The 16,569-nt window shown below is 58.9% G+C and overlaps 1 protein-coding gene across 5 annotated transcripts in view; it reads left to right on the top strand.

Annotated features, from left to right (window-relative positions):
* The window catches only part of GSE1 (Gse1 coiled-coil protein), a 414,942-nt gene that overhangs the window by 150,774 nt on the left and 247,599 nt on the right, over positions 1–16,569 (top strand). For all 5 annotated transcript variants that reach the window (XM_041770339.1, XM_041770335.1, XM_041770336.1 and 2 more), the window contains exon 2: positions 2,854–3,034. In XM_041770339.1, coding sequence (XP_041626273.1) covers positions 2,854–3,034 — 181 coding nt within the window. The remainder of the gene's footprint in view (positions 1–2,853; positions 3,035–16,569) is intronic.

Below are 16,569 nucleotides of genomic sequence, written 5' to 3'. Positions count from 1 at the left end.
ACCCACCTCCAGATTCTCTCGGGCTGTTGGCAGAATGTGTTTTCCTGTGGGGCTGGGGGCTGCCATGAACACCCACATACAGGTGTTTGTGTGGATGTGGGTTTTTGGTTTTCTGGGATATCTGCCCAGGAATGGAATTGCTGGGTCATATGGTAACACTACGTTTGACCTGAGGAGCTGCCCTATTTTATACTCCTGCCAACCGCGGATGAGCATTCACACAGTGTGTTAACATGTGTTGGACTAGATGCCAATATTTAATAATCATGAGAGTGTAGCCTTTAAAAGTGGGTTTCCAGGGCACCTGGGCAGCTCAGTTGGTTGAGCATCCAACTCTTGGTTTCAGTTCAGGTCATGATCTCAGGGTCATGAGATCGAGCCCCGCACCAGGCTCCATGCTCATCGGGGAGTCTGCTTGAGATTCTTTCTCTTTCTCTTTCTGCCCCTCCCCACTGCATGCTCGCTTCCCCTCCCAGATAAATAAATAATCTTTGAAAAATAATTAAATGAAAATAAATCAGTGATAGTGTATTCCCAGCCTCTTCTTGAAAAATGAGATCTGGCAAGATGGAGCTCTATTCCCTCCATGGGACGCCGGTGACACCGAGGCCATTGTCACCCCTACATTCTGACCTACCCAGTACTTTGTTCATGGTTCACTGTCCTGGTCTCTCGAGGATGAATGTTCAAATCTCTCCTCCCTCCCCATCCTCCCTTCCTTTCAAGACCTGCTCCCTTTGAAGGCCTAGTTCAGGTTCCACCTGCTCCAGGAAGACTGCCCAGATTTCTCCAGCCCCTGGGGAGGTCTTCTAACTCCCGCAGTGCTTGTCATCTGCACCTCTCTTGCCCAGGCAAATTGTCTTTTGCTGTCTGCTCTTCTCTACTTAAAAGCCATGTCCCCTACTTGCTTTGTAACAGCTGAGTCTGCTCCCAGCTGCTTGGGTTCAAGTCCTGACGCCTCCAATTACAGTTAGGAGCTCAGACAGGCCACTTTATCTCCTCATGCCTCTGTGTCCTGGTGCATGATATGGCTGTTGGGAAGATTAAGCATGGCACATAGTAGGTACTCAGTAAATGAGGTCCTCCTGCCTACAGCTCCCCATCCTGGGAACCAGCCTTCTAACTCCCAAAAGGTGGCCCCCTCGCCTTCCCCCAGCAGGACCCTGGAGGGGGTCTAGGGAGGAGAAGCAGGAGGGGGTCTCCCCTCTCTCCCTTCTACCAGCCAGTGGGCAGGGATCAGAGCCAGCCCCTCCCCCTACTGCCCTCCCCCGTGCCCCCCCAGCCCCCCCCCGAGGGTTTGACCAGGTATCACTATATAGATAGTTCCCATGCTGGCTGGGCAAGCCATCCTGTGACTAATAGTGGATACAGCAGCCTGTGCCAGGCAGAGTTTCCCAAGACAATTAGGATAAGATTGCAAAAGCAGCTAAAACCCGACCAGACGGGATATGTATGGGGCTCCAGGGTCCCTGCCATGCTGACAGGGCCCCCTGCCCCTGAGCAAGCAAGCGAGGGAATAAAATGTGTCGGGCTGAGATGCCGCCTCCTCCTGGCTCCAGCCTAAGCCGCCAGCACGCCTGTGGGATTTGCGGGGGCTGTGGTCTGGGCAGTGTCACCATATGGATCCCATAAATTAAAGCATTCCCGGAAACAAACGGTAAACGTATCCGCCTCTCCCAGGGAGGGCTGGCGGAGGCCCTGCTCACCCAGGGAATTCTGGGCCATCCATCTCTCTTAGGGCACTTTGGTTTTATGGCAGTAATCCCTAAAACAACTGGACCAACATGAAGCGCTTTGTGACAGCCGTGCTGGCCCTGGAGCTCATAGTCGACCCCTGGGGGGTCGCCAATCGCCAGAACTGGCCCCTGGGTGGCTGTGGGCACTGGGGCCCTGGACCCTGTGCAGGGCCTGTGTCACTGCCTCCCCCACCAGCCGGACAAAGCCTCTGAGGTTGGAGTGGGAGTCCAGGACCTGAAGCCCTGTTGTCTGGGCTGACCCTGCCTCAGAGTCAAGCGGCTCTGCAACCGCAGACTCCTCCTAAGCCTCAGTTTCCCTAGATGTGGGGCAGAGGATGGCATGACCAGGATAGTCAGAGTCCTAAAGACAGAAAGTAGGATGGGACACCTGGGTGGCTCAGCGGTTGAGCGTCTGCCTTTGGCTCAGGGTGTGACCCTAGTCCCGGGATCAAGTCCCGCATCGGGCTCCTTGCATGGAGCCTGCTTCTCCCTCTGCCTGTGTCTCTCATGAATAAATAAATAAATACTTTTTTTAAAAAAAGTAGAATGGAGAAATTGTGGGTATCAGAGGGTCTGGAGAGTTAGAGCACACCAGGTATGGAGTTTCTGTTTGGGTGAGAAAGTTCTGGAAATGGGTTGAGGTGATGGTTGCATACCATGAATGTACTTAATGCAAATGGTCAAGGTGGCAAGTTTTATGTTAGGTATATTTTACCACAATAAAAAAAATAGGAAACAGGGCTTGGGGTGGGGAATGGGTGTGTGTGGAATGGGGTGACCACCACGTGGAGGAAACTGAAGATTAGCTAGGTTAATCATTATAGTTATAATTAACTAGCGGGTAGCTATTGCCAACTTCGGTGCAGAGCTGAGGGGGCTTGGGGAGCAACAGGGCCAGCAGGTGTCCTCAGGCAGCAGTCACTGGGCAAGGAAGACATTCACACTGGTTTTGCTGGGGACAAAAGCCAAGCCAGCCAAGCTAGCTCAGCCGAGTCCCCGATGGCAAAGCCAGGCCATTGTGGGGGAGGAGTGGTGCCCGGCGGCTCGGTTGTCCACCTGTTGGGCATCTCTGGGCAAGTGTGCCCAAGACTCACCATGTCCCCTCCTGTCCTTCCAGGTCACAGCTGCATCTCTCGAGGCATCGACAACTGTCCACCCTCCATCCAGGGAGCCTGAACCCCGGCCAGGTGCCCCAGCAGAGAGCACGCCCAGAGGCCCCAGGCCGGCCCAGGAGCCGGGGCCCACCCGGTGTCAGCAGAGCAGCGTGGCTGGGGCCGCAGCGGACCTCACAGGCACAGGTAGACACCAGTGCTCTCCCGTCTCTGGGTGCTGGCGTGGCTCGTGCCATCGCAGCAGGGAGGGTGGCTCCCAGCACTGCGTCCGGGCACAGACCTCCACCCCACGGTCACCGTGTTCTCGGGGAGAGCCTGGAGGCTGCGTCTCCCTTCCTGGGGTTTGGATCTTTTTTTCACACTCCTCTGAGATTAAATCAACTTGTGGTTTCATTAGAATCTGTGCTTCCTGACACCCTCCCATCCCTAATTCACAGACGGCCTCTGTGTGTTATATTTATTACCTATAATTGCATTGTATTCACTTGTTCATTTTGAAACCACTGCCCACAGTGCTGGGCCAGGCCCTTCACCTGGCCGCTTCTGCCCCCCAGGAACCACCCGCCCGTGTGTGCCTCTTTCCAGCACACCTGTGTTTGCCCAAACCCCGATTACCTCCTTTTGCTGACAATCTGAGCCACATCTCAGCCGGCTGTCCTCCCCGGCGTCCCCAGTCCGGCTGTGTGGTCTCCGCCCTGGGCTGTTCCGACGTCCTCTCTCTGCCTGTAGTGAGGGAACCGTTTCTGGGCTTCTCCGTCGTGAATGCGCCGGGGCCTGGCACATGTCTCTCTGGGGGCTGGTGTCAGCTGGGCCGGGAGCCTGTGACTGGAGGAGGATGCTGTCCACAGGTGCCCAGCATGGGCATTTTGCTGCCATCGCACCAGCCACAGAGACCCTGTCTGCCCATCGTGGCATCTTCCCCGAAGACAGAGAGGTTGTCCCTCCTTGGGTGATGGGCCTGGGAGTGTGGAGTCCTGAGGTCTTCACCACGAGGCCTGTGGACACGGGCCAGGGGCAGCGAGTGGATCCCAGGCAGGCCATTAGGCCGGATGTCGTGTGTGTGTGTGTGTGTGTGGGCACCTGCGTCCTTACCTGGGGCAGGTCCTAGAGCAGCCCCTTCAGGCCATATTTCCATCCTCAGAGGGGGTCCCTGTATGTGTCCTGCCTGTCACTGCCCTGAGAGGGCAGTGAGTGAGGCCCATGCCAGTCCCTGATATGAGCCCCCACTGACAGCACTGCTTGTGCTGGGAGGAGACAGGCTAGCTGATGTGGGGAGTCGGGGGCAGGGTTGGGGGGCAGCTGGCCTGCCCCACTCTCAGGTCCAGGGCTTCCATCTGGGGCATCCGTCTCCAGGACAACCCCTTTCTCTCTGTGGAATGCTCTCAGCAAGGGACACGTCCAAGTGACCAGGGGCTTCCAGACCATGCAGGCCCCTGAGGGATCCCCAGACCCTGGCAGATGGGCCTGCAGGTGGTGGGTGAGGATGCTGTTTGGGGGAGCCATTCCCTCCAGCCCCCAGCACACTTGGAGCCCTGCACGTGTGTCTTCTTCTGCTCCATGTCTCTTCCTCCTCCAAGAAATGGGAATGAAGGCTAATGGGAGGGCCTGGCTTATAGGACAGGTGTGGGTGGGAATCGGCTCAACTGGGATGGAAGATGTCCGGTGTAGGTCTGGCCCCGAGTGCCGGCAGCACTGGCTGGTGTCTGCGCCGTTGTGGTTTGTGATCCCCAGGGCACCTGGCCGCGCCTCTTCCTGGCAGCATGGAGGGCCCTGGAGGATGCTCTCCTGCCCCACCTCCTCCACCCCAGCCACACCTCAGCTCTGGGGAATATCCTGCAAAACCAGACTCTGGGGGATCCTATCCCCCCACCCCCACTGGCACACACAAGGCCCAGCCCCCCAGCCCCCCAGCCTCCCAGCCCTAGGGCTGCCTTGGGCAGAGCAGGGGTCCAAGGCCCACGTCTGCCAGCTGCTACTGTCAGGCTGCAGCCCTGCCCGGAGGGGGGTGCGCAGCTTCACAGCCAGAGGCCTGCCAGGAGCGCCGTCCTGTCTTCAGGCTCCTCCCCGGGAGGCCGCTGATGCTGCTCAGAAACGTGACAGTGACTAATGGTTTATTACACACCTGCCACCTCTCATCGGGCGGGCAGGCACAGCCTCCAGGTCCAGCTGTGCACTGCCAGCTGGATGGCGGGCAGGCGCTGGGGGTGAGCACATCCAGACACACGGATACAGGAGCAGGGGCGTGCAGGAACGGGACCTGGCAAACGCACCACACACAAGGGTACACACACGGGTACAGACACGTGGACCGATGTGCACACACATGCCCCGAGACTCTCTGACCTGTGCACATGGGCACACAAACACACACACACACACCCCTTCCTGGCACTTCCTCTCTCCAGAGCTCCGAACCCCTGTCTCTCCACAGCCTCCCCCCACCTCCTGCAATGGTGGCTTCCACCCCAGTGCTCATGGGGGCAGGGGCCTTTCCCAGAAGGCCTGGGTGACTGTGGGCATCTGCTGCCTGGCAGGGTAGCTACCCAGTGCAGTCCACTTCTGACCCTTGATTCCCTGCAAACATCTCATACAAAGAGACAGCAGCATTTGCTGGCAGGAGGGGGGTGGGGAGCTGTCACAGCAGGAGCCCTTGTGCCAGGCCAGGTGGCTGGGTCCGGCGCCCCCCAGGTACTCAGGTGGCCACCCTGCTTGCTTCTCTCCCAAAGGTGCATGTAGCGTGGTGCAGAATGCCCTCCTAGGACGTGGTCACTTGCTGACTGCAGGGAGTATAGCTCTGGGGCTGCCGGGGAGGTAGGGACCTCAGGGCCAGGACTCTTGTGCAGGCAAGCCACGTAGCTTGGACTGACCAGACGTCTCCAGCTGGTAGGAGATAACCAAAGCCTGGCCATAAGATGGCCTTCCCTCGTAGGATCACGAGCCCCCAGGCTCAGCTCTGTCCCATATTCTTAAGCCGTTAATCAAAGCAAGATCCATTTCTCATGTGGCATACTTGCCTGTGGTATAAAATCCAGCAAGTGGACACTCCCAATTCATCACAAACTGATGGGAACAGGCATTCCTGAACAATTATCTTTGTGCAGCCACAGCCTCCTTGGGAGAGAGCAGCACCATCTGGTGATACATGAGAGTGTGGCTCAGTGTCCGAGACCTAGGTCCAAGTTTCCAAGGCAGAGAGGTACTCCCCAGACATGGGGACTTTGCAAGGTTCAGAATCTTCCCCAAGCTTAGCTGTTCCAACTGCGAGTAGGTGTGGTAAAAATGTAGTCTTCCTGTAGCATGATGTCAGTGGGATGAACATCACGGAGGTACTCAGGGTTGCCGTGCAAGGTTGTGCAGATTGCACACTGCACAACTCCAGGGTTGTGGTCTCTGTGATGAATGTGCTTCTTGTGTGGTCATCAGGGCTGCCATATGCATAGCTAAGTGATAGCCCCAGAGTTGCGCCCTCTGGGCCCTAGATGTCCTTTCGGAGCTGTGGCAGTACCTAATAATATCTCTATAAAGAGAGATAGTGGAGGGGTGCCTGGGTGGCTCAGTCGGTGAAGCGTCTGCCTTCAGCTGAGGTCATGACCCTGGTGTCCTGGGATCCTGCCCTGCATCTGCTCCCTGCTCAAGCGGGGAGTCTGCTTCTCCCTCTCCTTCTGCTGCTCCCCCTGCTTGTGCTCTCTCTCTGCTCACTGTCAAATAAATAAAATCTTTAAAAAATAATTTTAAAAATAAAATCAATTGTGTTAGGGCAAGCCCTGACCGGTGCTGTAACAGATACTCCTGAACCCATCATGGTTCCTGGTGGGTGACACAGGGTCCTAGTTGTTCCCTGAGCCCGTGGCTCTGACATTTCTTCCAGAGTGCCCTGCTTCCCTCACCAGCAGACACAGGGAAGAGAACATGGATACTCACCCACCTTGGCCTTGAGGCGACCCATGTCGCTTCCTTTTTGGCCTGAACCAGTTCCTGCCTCACCCAGAGGCAGAGGGCACCGGGCAGTAACACCAGTCCCGTGTAGGAGGGCCGGGCCTGCTGACAGTTGGCTGCCCATCTCTGGCCCCGCCGCACGTTCTCCTGGGCAGTTCATCCAGTGCTCTGTGAGCTCCGAGGCCGTGGGTCCGAGCTTGTGGCGCTCCACCCAGACACCCTCCCTTGGCCCCCATGTACTTCAGGGGAAGAGCTGGGAGCTCGTGTGCCCTTGCAGGTGTGGGGCATGAAGCCCAGCCCCTTGGCTTCCAGCAAAGGATGCGGATGACCCTCTGGGGCTCCTGCCAGGCTGGGGCTTTACCTGGATTTGCCTCTTGCCTCCTCGGCTCCCTGCTCCTGTCCTTTCCTCAGTCTCCCTGGATGCTCTGCCTTAGAAAGCACTTGCACACACATCCTTGTCTCCTTATCTGCTTCCGAGAACCCACCTGAGACTGCACACTTCCATCCTGCTTAGCCTTGTCTGTGCAAACAGCAGGAAAACACATGTACACCTCTTCTCCTCCATGGACACTGGGTAGCTTTGCATGCGGGTGCTGTGGCTCACCTACTTCTCTCGGGAAAGGTGACCTTCAAGACTCAGGCTGGGGACACAAAAGAAGGAAGCCAGTGGAGAATCACACGGGTTCCTAGGAGCTGAGTTCCTGGAGTAGGGGGTCCAGGGGAATAAGCGATATGACTTGCCCAGGAGTTGAATGTATGTAGATGCTGATCCAGGGGCTGCTTCATTTTTCTGGACTCCTACTCCCTAAGTACAAATCCGGCCTCTGCTCTTCCCAGCCTTGGTATCAGGTAGGTAACATCCCTGTACCCTGGTTCCCTCACTCTCACCCCCCTCCTCAGTCACTGTGAGGATCCAAGAGTAGATCTACATCCTGTGCTTAGCATAGGGCCTGGCTCTCAGGAACAGGGAGCTGGTCTTGGCCCCTGATGGCCCCCTGAAGTCCTGGCCCCACAGAGCCTTTTGTCTCTTTGTTGGGCAAATGGGCTCCCAGCCCTGGGCCTCTGGGGCTGGAAAGGCAGGGCCTCCACTTGGGTACTTGGCTCAGGCCCCGAGAAGTGCTTGGCAGGCCTCACTTGGAGCGGGTGCTGGTGCTGAGTGCTTTGACAGAGGCACTCGGAGGACTCCTGCCCCTGCTGCCAAGTGGCAGCTGCTCGGAGGGCACAGAGGCCGGTCCAGCCATGGCTTCTCCAGCCCTGCACGCCCCCTCTTGCCAGCTCTGGTGGGAAGGCGCTGTCTGGCAGCCCAAGGGCCTCCCCTCCCTCTCCCCTCTCTCCCTTCCCGTGTGTGGCTCCAGCTGAGCTGGGATCCAAAGCCTGTTTTCTCTGCAACAAGCCGCGTGTTTATCTTCTGGGAACTCATGTAATGCTGGGGAGCACAGGGCCTGCAAGTCGGGGCAGGAGGTTTAGGAAGCCAGGCAGCCTTCAGAGGCCCTTCACTTCTGAGTCTGCGTCTCTCCAGGAGCCTCTCTGACATTTCTCAGGGACTCACCCCTACGGGCCTAACACCCTTCTCTCCGTTCTTCTGCTTACCCAGGGTCTCCTCGGTCTCAGCTGCTCCCAGGCTGGCATGTGACTTGGGTGTCTGTCAATCTCAGTTTTCCTGAAATAAGAAGAAGAGAATTTAATGTGCAGGGTTTATAAACCAAGCATTGGCTGAAATGCAGTTCGTGATGGCACAGAGATCAGAGTAGCTCTTTCCTCGTGGAGTCGCTGCTGGGAGGGTCTGCGTGCCTGGGCCCTTGTTTCTTTCCAGGAAGGTTTGTGATCAGACTTTCAGGTGGAAAAGAAGAGATGAGCTGAGCATTAGAACCGCCTGTTCTGGGGGTGCTCCCATGGGGGTCTCAGAGAGCTGGAGCTGGACACATGCCCCTTCCAAGGCTTCCTGCACCCATGGCCATGTGGCCTCCACCCACCGCTCTCCTGCTTTCCCTTTGACTGGGTTCAAGCTGATAAACTGGCATTCGGGGACGTCAGCTACCACAGTTTGGCACCATGTAGGTTTAGTTGGCTCGAAGAGCTTCATTTCCAAGCCCTACCGTGCCCCGCACAACTTGCACCTATGACCTAATTTAGAGCAGAAACCATTTGAACATTGGGCATCTCTCCCAGCAGACCTTTGCTTGTGTTTTCACCATGACTGCCTGTTTGCACATCTGCACTGTCACTTACATGTATGCATTTGTTCATAAATATTTATTGAGCACCTACTATTGCGTGCCAAAGACCATGTTAGGCAAAATGTGTGACCCAGGTGGTGGTAGGTGCCATGAAGAAAAGTAGGGTGCAGGGACACAGGGAAGTGAGAGGTATAACTTTAGGCAGGGTGGTCACAGAAGAAAGCCTTGTTGAGGAGGTAGTATTGAGGAGAGTTCCAGGCCATGGGAAGAGCAAGTGCAAAGGCCCCGGGGCAGCCTGTGCTCAGCACACTTGCCCTCTTCATGAAGGCAGGAACTATCTCTTCCTGTCCTCTTTCTCTCTCCTGAACCTAGCACAGTGCACATAATAAGTGCCCCGTAGACATTTGTGGAGCAGATACAAGCTTTTAAGTCAGCTAGTGCTGGGGAACCTAAAGGGGAGGTAAGGAGAAAATGAACTTCTTAGACATGCAGGAGGCGTCTGTCTCCTCGGGCTTCCTGGGCTGGGGGTAGGGGAGGCAGGTTCTTACTCCATCCCGGAATGTTTCTCCCCTTGTTGGGTGCTGCTCTAAACTATCAAATTCTAGGGCCCCCCAGCTGCCTGCTTTTCCAGAGGTTTGATCTCCTGGGGTCAAGGATACTTGAAGGTTAGCTGCGAATGATTGGTTCTTTCTCTCACTTGAACTTGGATGACTCTGAGGTGGGGCTGTAAGCTTCCTGGATCAGACACAGAGGAGAGCGCCCAGCCAGTGGCTGCTGCATGCAGGAGCCGGGATTCCGGGAACAGTTTTCCCGGTTGTACTACTTTCCTGCAGGATTCCAACAAATTGGTGAACCCAGCGGCTTAGAGCAGCACAAGTTTATGACCTTACAGTCCGGAGGTCAGAGGCGGCTGTTTGGGGCTGGTTCCTCCTGGAGGCTGGGGGGCGGGGGGTGGAGAGTCAGGTTCCTCGCTTTGCCAGCTCCTCAGGCTCCCTTGGCTTCTGGCACCTCCTCACGTCACTCTGGCCTCTTCTTCTGTCCTCACCTCACCTACCACCATGCAGCCCTGCCTCCCTCTTATGAAGACCCTTGTGATTGCATTGGGCCCCCGCCCCTGGATCGTCCAGGTCTGTCTCTCTATCTCAAGGCTCTTCACTTAATCATGTCCCCAAAAGGGTTTGCCAAGTGACGTGACACGTTCACGGGCTCCAGGGGTTGGCACGTGCCCATCTTTGTGGCGCTGTTCTCTGACCTGCCACCTGGCCACAGTGGCTGGGCTGAGCTGGCCACGTGCAGCCCGAGGGGTATGGGGCCCAACCCCTGGACTAACGCATGGGCAGGCTGGTGAGGTCCGCAGGGGCACACGGGAATTTGCTGAGTGTTGACATGACACCATGTCATGTGGGCGCTTGGCCGGGGCTGGCCCCTCAGGCTTTATGGCCGTGCTCCAGGGGGAGCCTGAGACAGCCCAGTTCGGCCCCAGCCTGTGCACTCTGGGTCGCCCTGGGGCAGTCTCCTCCTCTGGAACATGAGGATGGTGATAGGACCTTTCTCTCGGGACCATTACTATGGAGATGACCCGAGTTACCAAGTACCATATTTAGGATGGGAGACGGGGAACTGCAGGAGTCCTCACACCACCCTGGCTGGGGAGGGGGTCCTGGCAGGTGCTGGATTCTCACCCATCCCGGGATGTTCTCAGTACAGTGTAGTGTGTTCCCAGGAGGTGATGCAATAAACCACTAGAAACGTGGCTGAAGCCACAGCCCCGGGCTGCCCCCAACCCCCTACCCCTCCCCAGCCCTGCTGCACCCCAGACACCTGGAATGGCTCTGCCCCTCCCACAGCCTCCCACCAGCACACCCGGGGGCCCTGGGCCTCCCTCTGGTCCTGGCCTGCACCCCCAGCCCCCTGAATGCCCAGCCCTCTGTGCCCACAGAGGCCACGATGAGCCCTCACAGGGGGCAGAATGGCAGAGAAAGTGGACTACAGCCAGGAGGGCTCCAGGGAGGAGGGAGCACTTGAACTGGGCCTCTTTGTAGGGCAGAGAGGAGACCCTGAGAGCTAAGACCCCCATGCAGTGGGCTTCTGCTACTTCCTTCCTTCCTTCCTTCCCTTAGGAGACCTTCTGTCTCCCAGGGGTGCTCCTGTCCCAGGCAGCAGAGACCAGAGTCCTGCGGCAGGTGGCTTCCCGCCCCCCGCCGGCCCTGGCATCTCCCTCAGAGCCCCGGAACCCCTGCCTCTGCTTCTCCCCACCCTGCCTCCTGCCAGCACCGGGCCCTCGCCCACCCTGGCACAGCCTTCCCACGAGGTGCCCGCCGAGGCCTAGCGTCCGGGGTCTAGGGCCCTGGGCCCGCACCCTCCCCTTCTGCCTAAGCTGAGCTGTCCCGGGCCTGTGTCCTCCTGACGTCAGCCCGTGCTGTTCCTGACCTCTGGGAACGCGGCCACGTGAGGGCCCCTTCTGCCTAAGCACGCCCTGGTGCACTGCCGGACCTGGCACGTAGTAGGTGCTCAAAAGAGACTGCCAGGCAGTCGTGGGAATGAACGGGGGTGACCCTGGTGGGTCAGGTGACCCGCTGTGGGACCCGCCGATGAACAGTGCAAGGGTTTGCAGGGAAAGCAGGAAGTGGCCACCGCGGCTCCCGGCACCCGCCACCCTCCGCCCCGCGGGGCTCCATCTGCAGCCCGCGGGGGTGTGTGCCAGGGCGGGCTGGAGGCTGGGAGGGCAGGAGGAGGGCCCGCCGCCCGCAGGGTTGTGCCGTGGCTTGCTGGGCAGCCCGGTCTCTCTCTCTCCTGACTCCTGGGAGGCTGCTCCTGAAACTGAAGTGCAGAGCTGAGGGAGCCTTGCTCTGCTCCTCCTGCCCTGCTGCTCCGCCCCCTCTACCCTCCCCCAGGCCAGAGGGAGCTGCTCCAAGGCCGCCAGGCCAGGCCAGGCCAGGGGCGGGGGGGCCAGGCTGGGACAGTCAGTTCTCATGGACCAGAAGAGCCCCAAGTGGAAAGTGCTCCTGCCGGGTGAGTCTCCCGCAGGGCCACGTGGGTGGGGTGCATGGGTCCTGGGACGCTGGCCAGACTCCCAGGACAGAAGACAGACGTGGGGGGGCAGTAGAGTGCTGGCCTGTGACTTGGTGAGGGGTGTGTGTCCTGGCCACGGGGGCATCTCAGAGCGTGTGTAGAGCGTGAGCATGGCCTAGGGGACAGATGTGATGTCCAGGGGTGCCCAGGGCGTAGCAGGGCACTGAGGCATGGCAGCAAGCCCTGGAGCCCCTGGGCCCCCTCCTCAGGTGTACCACTGTGCTCCTGCCCTGGGCACTCCCTCTTCCCCCTGCGCCGGCTCTGGGCACCCGACGTCGAGCACTGCAGTAGGTCTCAGGGGGGCCACCTGGGAGCCAGGTGGCCTACAGAGGAAAGAGCACCCCTGCAGGGGACTGCCCACCTGCCTGATGGCAGGTGGGCAGGTCTAGAGCCCAAATGAATGACCTGTCTACAAGCTATCTCCTGCTCCTGGAAGAAGTGGGAGGGGAAGGGCAGGAAGGGTTGGGATGTGAGCCGGGCAGATCTGGGAGTTGGGGAGCAGGGCGAGAAGGCCAAAGATGACATGATTGGGGCTTGGTCTGCACGGGGATCCTGGGAGCGGCAGATACACCTGGCCCAGGTGACGCCAGAGCCCTGGAGTGCCCGTTCCCGTAGCAAGTGGGGCGTAAGGGCCTCCCACCTGCATGACCTGAGCAAGGCCAGCTTTTTGGGCAGCACAGACAGCATGCGGGGTGCCTGGCTGTGCCGTGGGAGGCGCAGACTCTTCCTGACCCTGCACCCCCTGGCTGGGATTTCATCTGATTAAGGAGGAGCACGCGGAAGAGGGGAGCATGCTCCACTGCCCACCTGTAGACCCGCCGGCCGGCTCTGAGGTAGTAAGCTCCCTGACCCCGAGAGCATTCAAGCAGAGTCCACCAAACTGGTTGGACTGCCGTGGAAGAAGTCTGATTCCCGGTGGGCACCTCACCTGTGCAGCAAGAGGGACCGTGGCAGCTGGTGTTTAGCGAGCACCTACTGGATACCAAGGCTGCCTGCCGCACTTGGTAGGTGCCAGTTCACAGAATGCTCGCAGCACTGCGAGGAGGCACTGTTCTTCCCACATGTTCCAGATGAGAAGGCTCAGCCCGGTGAGGGGGGCGGGGGCGTCAGGTGATTTGCCGATCGTCACCTGGGATCCAAGGTGCATGGCGCAGAGCTTGCGTCCCGCGCCACCATGCAGGACGAGATGTCCCCTTGATTCCAGGAGGTCCAACCCCAGTTAGGAAACTGCTCCATAGACTTGGAGAAGTCACAAAGGTTCTCCAGAATCGCTTCAGGGCCATGGCGGGAAGGACGGCGGGCTGTGGCTTTCCAGGGGCCAGGCCCTCTGTCAGGCTGAGAACGGCCCAGATCCTGCCGGGACAGCAGCTGCCAGAACACCTCGTCCACCCCACAGGCTCTGGGCAGCACCACCAGGGGACGCGGGGAGGGCGGCGGGGGCTGTCAGGGGCGGTTCCCATCACAGGGGCACGGCCCCAACTCTGCCCCTTGCTCACACTCTGTACTTTCTGGGGTCCCCCCAGAGCAGACTGTTGAAGCAGACCAATAAAGCTGAGCACTGGCCTGGGTTCTGGCCTCGGCACCTGGGTAGGGGTATCTCCCTTCCTCCAGGCACGACTCAGCCCCACCTCTTCCAGGAAGCCTTCAGAGATTGCTCAGTGGTTGCTCAGTGGTTGCTCCGTCCTAGGACTCTCCCTTTTTCTCTCCTGTTACATCTTTCCTTCAGCTCCAGAGTGGAAAGGGAGTTTATCTGGCTTCAGCGAGGTCCAAACCAGGGCACGTCTGAGAGCACAGCAGGTGCTATTATTTATTACGTGGGGTGTTAGGTGAGAACCAGGGCTGTCCCGGGCAAACCAGGACATACGGTTGCCCAGCTGGTAACTTAAGTGTGGGTGTTGCCTTTTCTGGCTCTTTCTCTTTGTTATTTCAAACAAAACAGAGGGACACAGGGAGGGGAAGAAAGGAGGGGACAGAAGGAAAGGCACAGGCTCTTGGGTCTGCTACTTCTAGTGGGGGCTTCTTGATCCGTGAAGTGGAGGGGCTGGCGGCAGCCGCTGGGAGGGCTGCAAGGAGGAGTCAGCACACCCAGCAAAGGGTCAGTAACAGTGTCGTTGCTGGTGAGTGTTCTGTGTCCTCGAGCAGCACACTGGTGTTGAGCAGGGTCCCTGATGTACTTACTGCTGCCTAGAAGAGGGTCTGCACACGATCGGTGCTCAGCAAACCTTTCTAGGATGGATGGGTGGCTGCACGACTGGAGAATGGATGTGTCCCCCTGTCCTCCCTTGCACCTAGGGCAGTATTGCTGTGCTTTTGTCCCCGTGCCCCCCGTGGTCACCCACCTCCAAGGCAGGGCCAGACTTTTCTGCATGTCCTCCTGGCTGCTCACCAGGCCTCCCTCCCCGCCTCCAGGCACCATCAGGACAGACGAGTCAAGTGGGTTTCCAGGCCGGCAGCTCCCCGCCTCGTCATTCTGGCTGCCTGTCTCTGTGCGTCGGTGTGTGCGTGTGATGCTGAGCGTGTGTGTGGGGGTGTGTGGTTCCTGTGCGTATGTGTGTGTGCACACCCAAGGGGGCCCAGCAGGCAAGGTGACCGCTGTGGCTTCGGACTGAAGGAATGACTGAGCAGACGGTGGCTTTGGTGGCCAGCCACGCCTGCCATCCCCGGAGGGTATGAGGGACATGGACGTGACACATGCCTGACCTGCTGGTTTGGTGGAGGCTGTACAGGAGGGGGCCCATGAGGGCAGCTTTTGGGACCCAAAACCCCCTCCTGCTGGCTGGCCTCTGCTGCCTACAGCCAGAAGAAGGCCTCTGTCCCCTGTAGGGCAAAGACAGATACGTGGATGGGGCCAGCCTCTCCACCCCTTCACCTGGGTGACAGTGGCACCCTGCCCTCCCTTATGGGGGCTGAGAGACCATTCCAGGCACCCCTTGCTCCCCAGATGTGGTGTGAAAGGTAGGGCTCTGGACCCAGCTGGCCTGGGTTCAAATCCTGGCACTGACACTCACAACTGTGTGCCCTGGACAAGCTGCCTAACCTCTCTGGGCCACTTCCTCACTGGCCCGGGCTGTGAGGATGGAGGGTGGTCAGGGTGTGAGGCCCTCGGGACAACCCAGCTTGGCCATGTGAGCTCCCTGATTGTCAATGTTCCCTCGTCACTGCCACTTTGGTCCAGAAGCATTTGGGTCCCTGGTGTCATCTGCCCACCACCTCCAGGTCGGCAGGAATCTCAAGACCCCGACTGGGCCAGGGAGGACCCCATGTGACCCTCACTGGGCTTGGGGTGGGAGGCAGCCACCAAGGTGAAGACACCATTCCCTTATCTGGAACAAAGTAACTGCTCAGAAACCACTAGAAAACATCGAGCGGCGGTCACGGCCACCCTTCCCCACCCCCAGCATCCTGGCCTCTGCTTCTCTCTCTCCCTCACCCAGCGAGGCACAGAAACAGAAAAGGCATTTATTAAGCACCAACTGCATGCCAGCTCTCAAGCCGTTAGCTCTGTTTTATAGATAAGGAAACGGTTTAGTTGAGGTAGGAGGTTTGTCCCAGGCCCGTGCAGGGCCTGGATCAGCCCAGCAATTCTGAAGCAGGACTTTCCACCAGGAACCAACCTCCACACTCTGGGTCCCAATCACCTGGCCTCTAAGCCCCTGGGAACCGCAAGGGCTGCTCCAACCCCTCCACAATGATAGAGCCATGGACCCTCTGCAACTTCTTGCCCCCACCCCCCTCACACCCCAGGAAGCAGCCTCGGGAACCAGACCACACAGGCCCTATGGGTGCACTCTTTGTGAGCCTCAATTACCCCATCCATAAAATGGGGGCTAGCCCGGGATTTCCATCTTCCCCAGTGCTGGGAAGGCTGCCTGGGGCATGGTTCTGGGCACAGGATAAGCACCGGTCACCCTGGGCCGTCATGAGTGCTGCTGCTGTGGCCCTGCCCTTCGGCCACCACCCCTGGCTCCCGGGGGCTGGTCTGGGCTGAGTTTGGTGACTGGGTGGGCTGGTCTGGCCGCCTCGAGTCTCCCTAATGGCAGGTTTGGGCACAGACAGAGCCTGTGGCCTGGCGGTGTGGGATGGTGGCTTTACTCCCCCCCTGCGCTGCCCCCTCCCTGCCCGCCCGCCCGCCGTGTGGTCCCGGCGGGGACACGTGAACACAGCCTGGCTCTGTTCTCAGAGCTGTGGGAGGCGGACTGTCACCGCGGGAGCCAGGAGCTGGAGGTGAGCCCAGAAGTGGGGGACGGGCAGCGGATGTCTGCGCCTTCACCCCTCAGCACCAAGCCCTGCCAAGCCACAGGTGCCCCCACAGCACAGGGTGTGAGTGGGAGTCCCACTGGTGCAGGGTGGGGGCTGGGCCCCCTTGTGAGGTTCACATTCACATCTTAAAAGTTGGGGAGCACCATGAAGGGGCACATGGGAGAGCTGCACCTCTGTGCTGGGGAAAGAGGCTGTGTCCCAAGGTGGTCGCAGGTTGATCTGCAAATCCCCCTCCACAGCCATCATCACTGGGCCATGGATCCTGCTGGGTTTCTG

This window comes from Vulpes lagopus, chromosome 10, assembly GCF_018345385.1.
Source record: "Vulpes lagopus strain Blue_001 chromosome 10, ASM1834538v1, whole genome shotgun sequence".
Taxonomy (NCBI): domain Eukaryota; kingdom Metazoa; phylum Chordata; class Mammalia; order Carnivora; family Canidae; genus Vulpes; species Vulpes lagopus.
The sequence above is the reverse complement of the archived record's forward strand: the minus strand, read 5'-3'. Positions and strand labels throughout refer to the sequence as shown.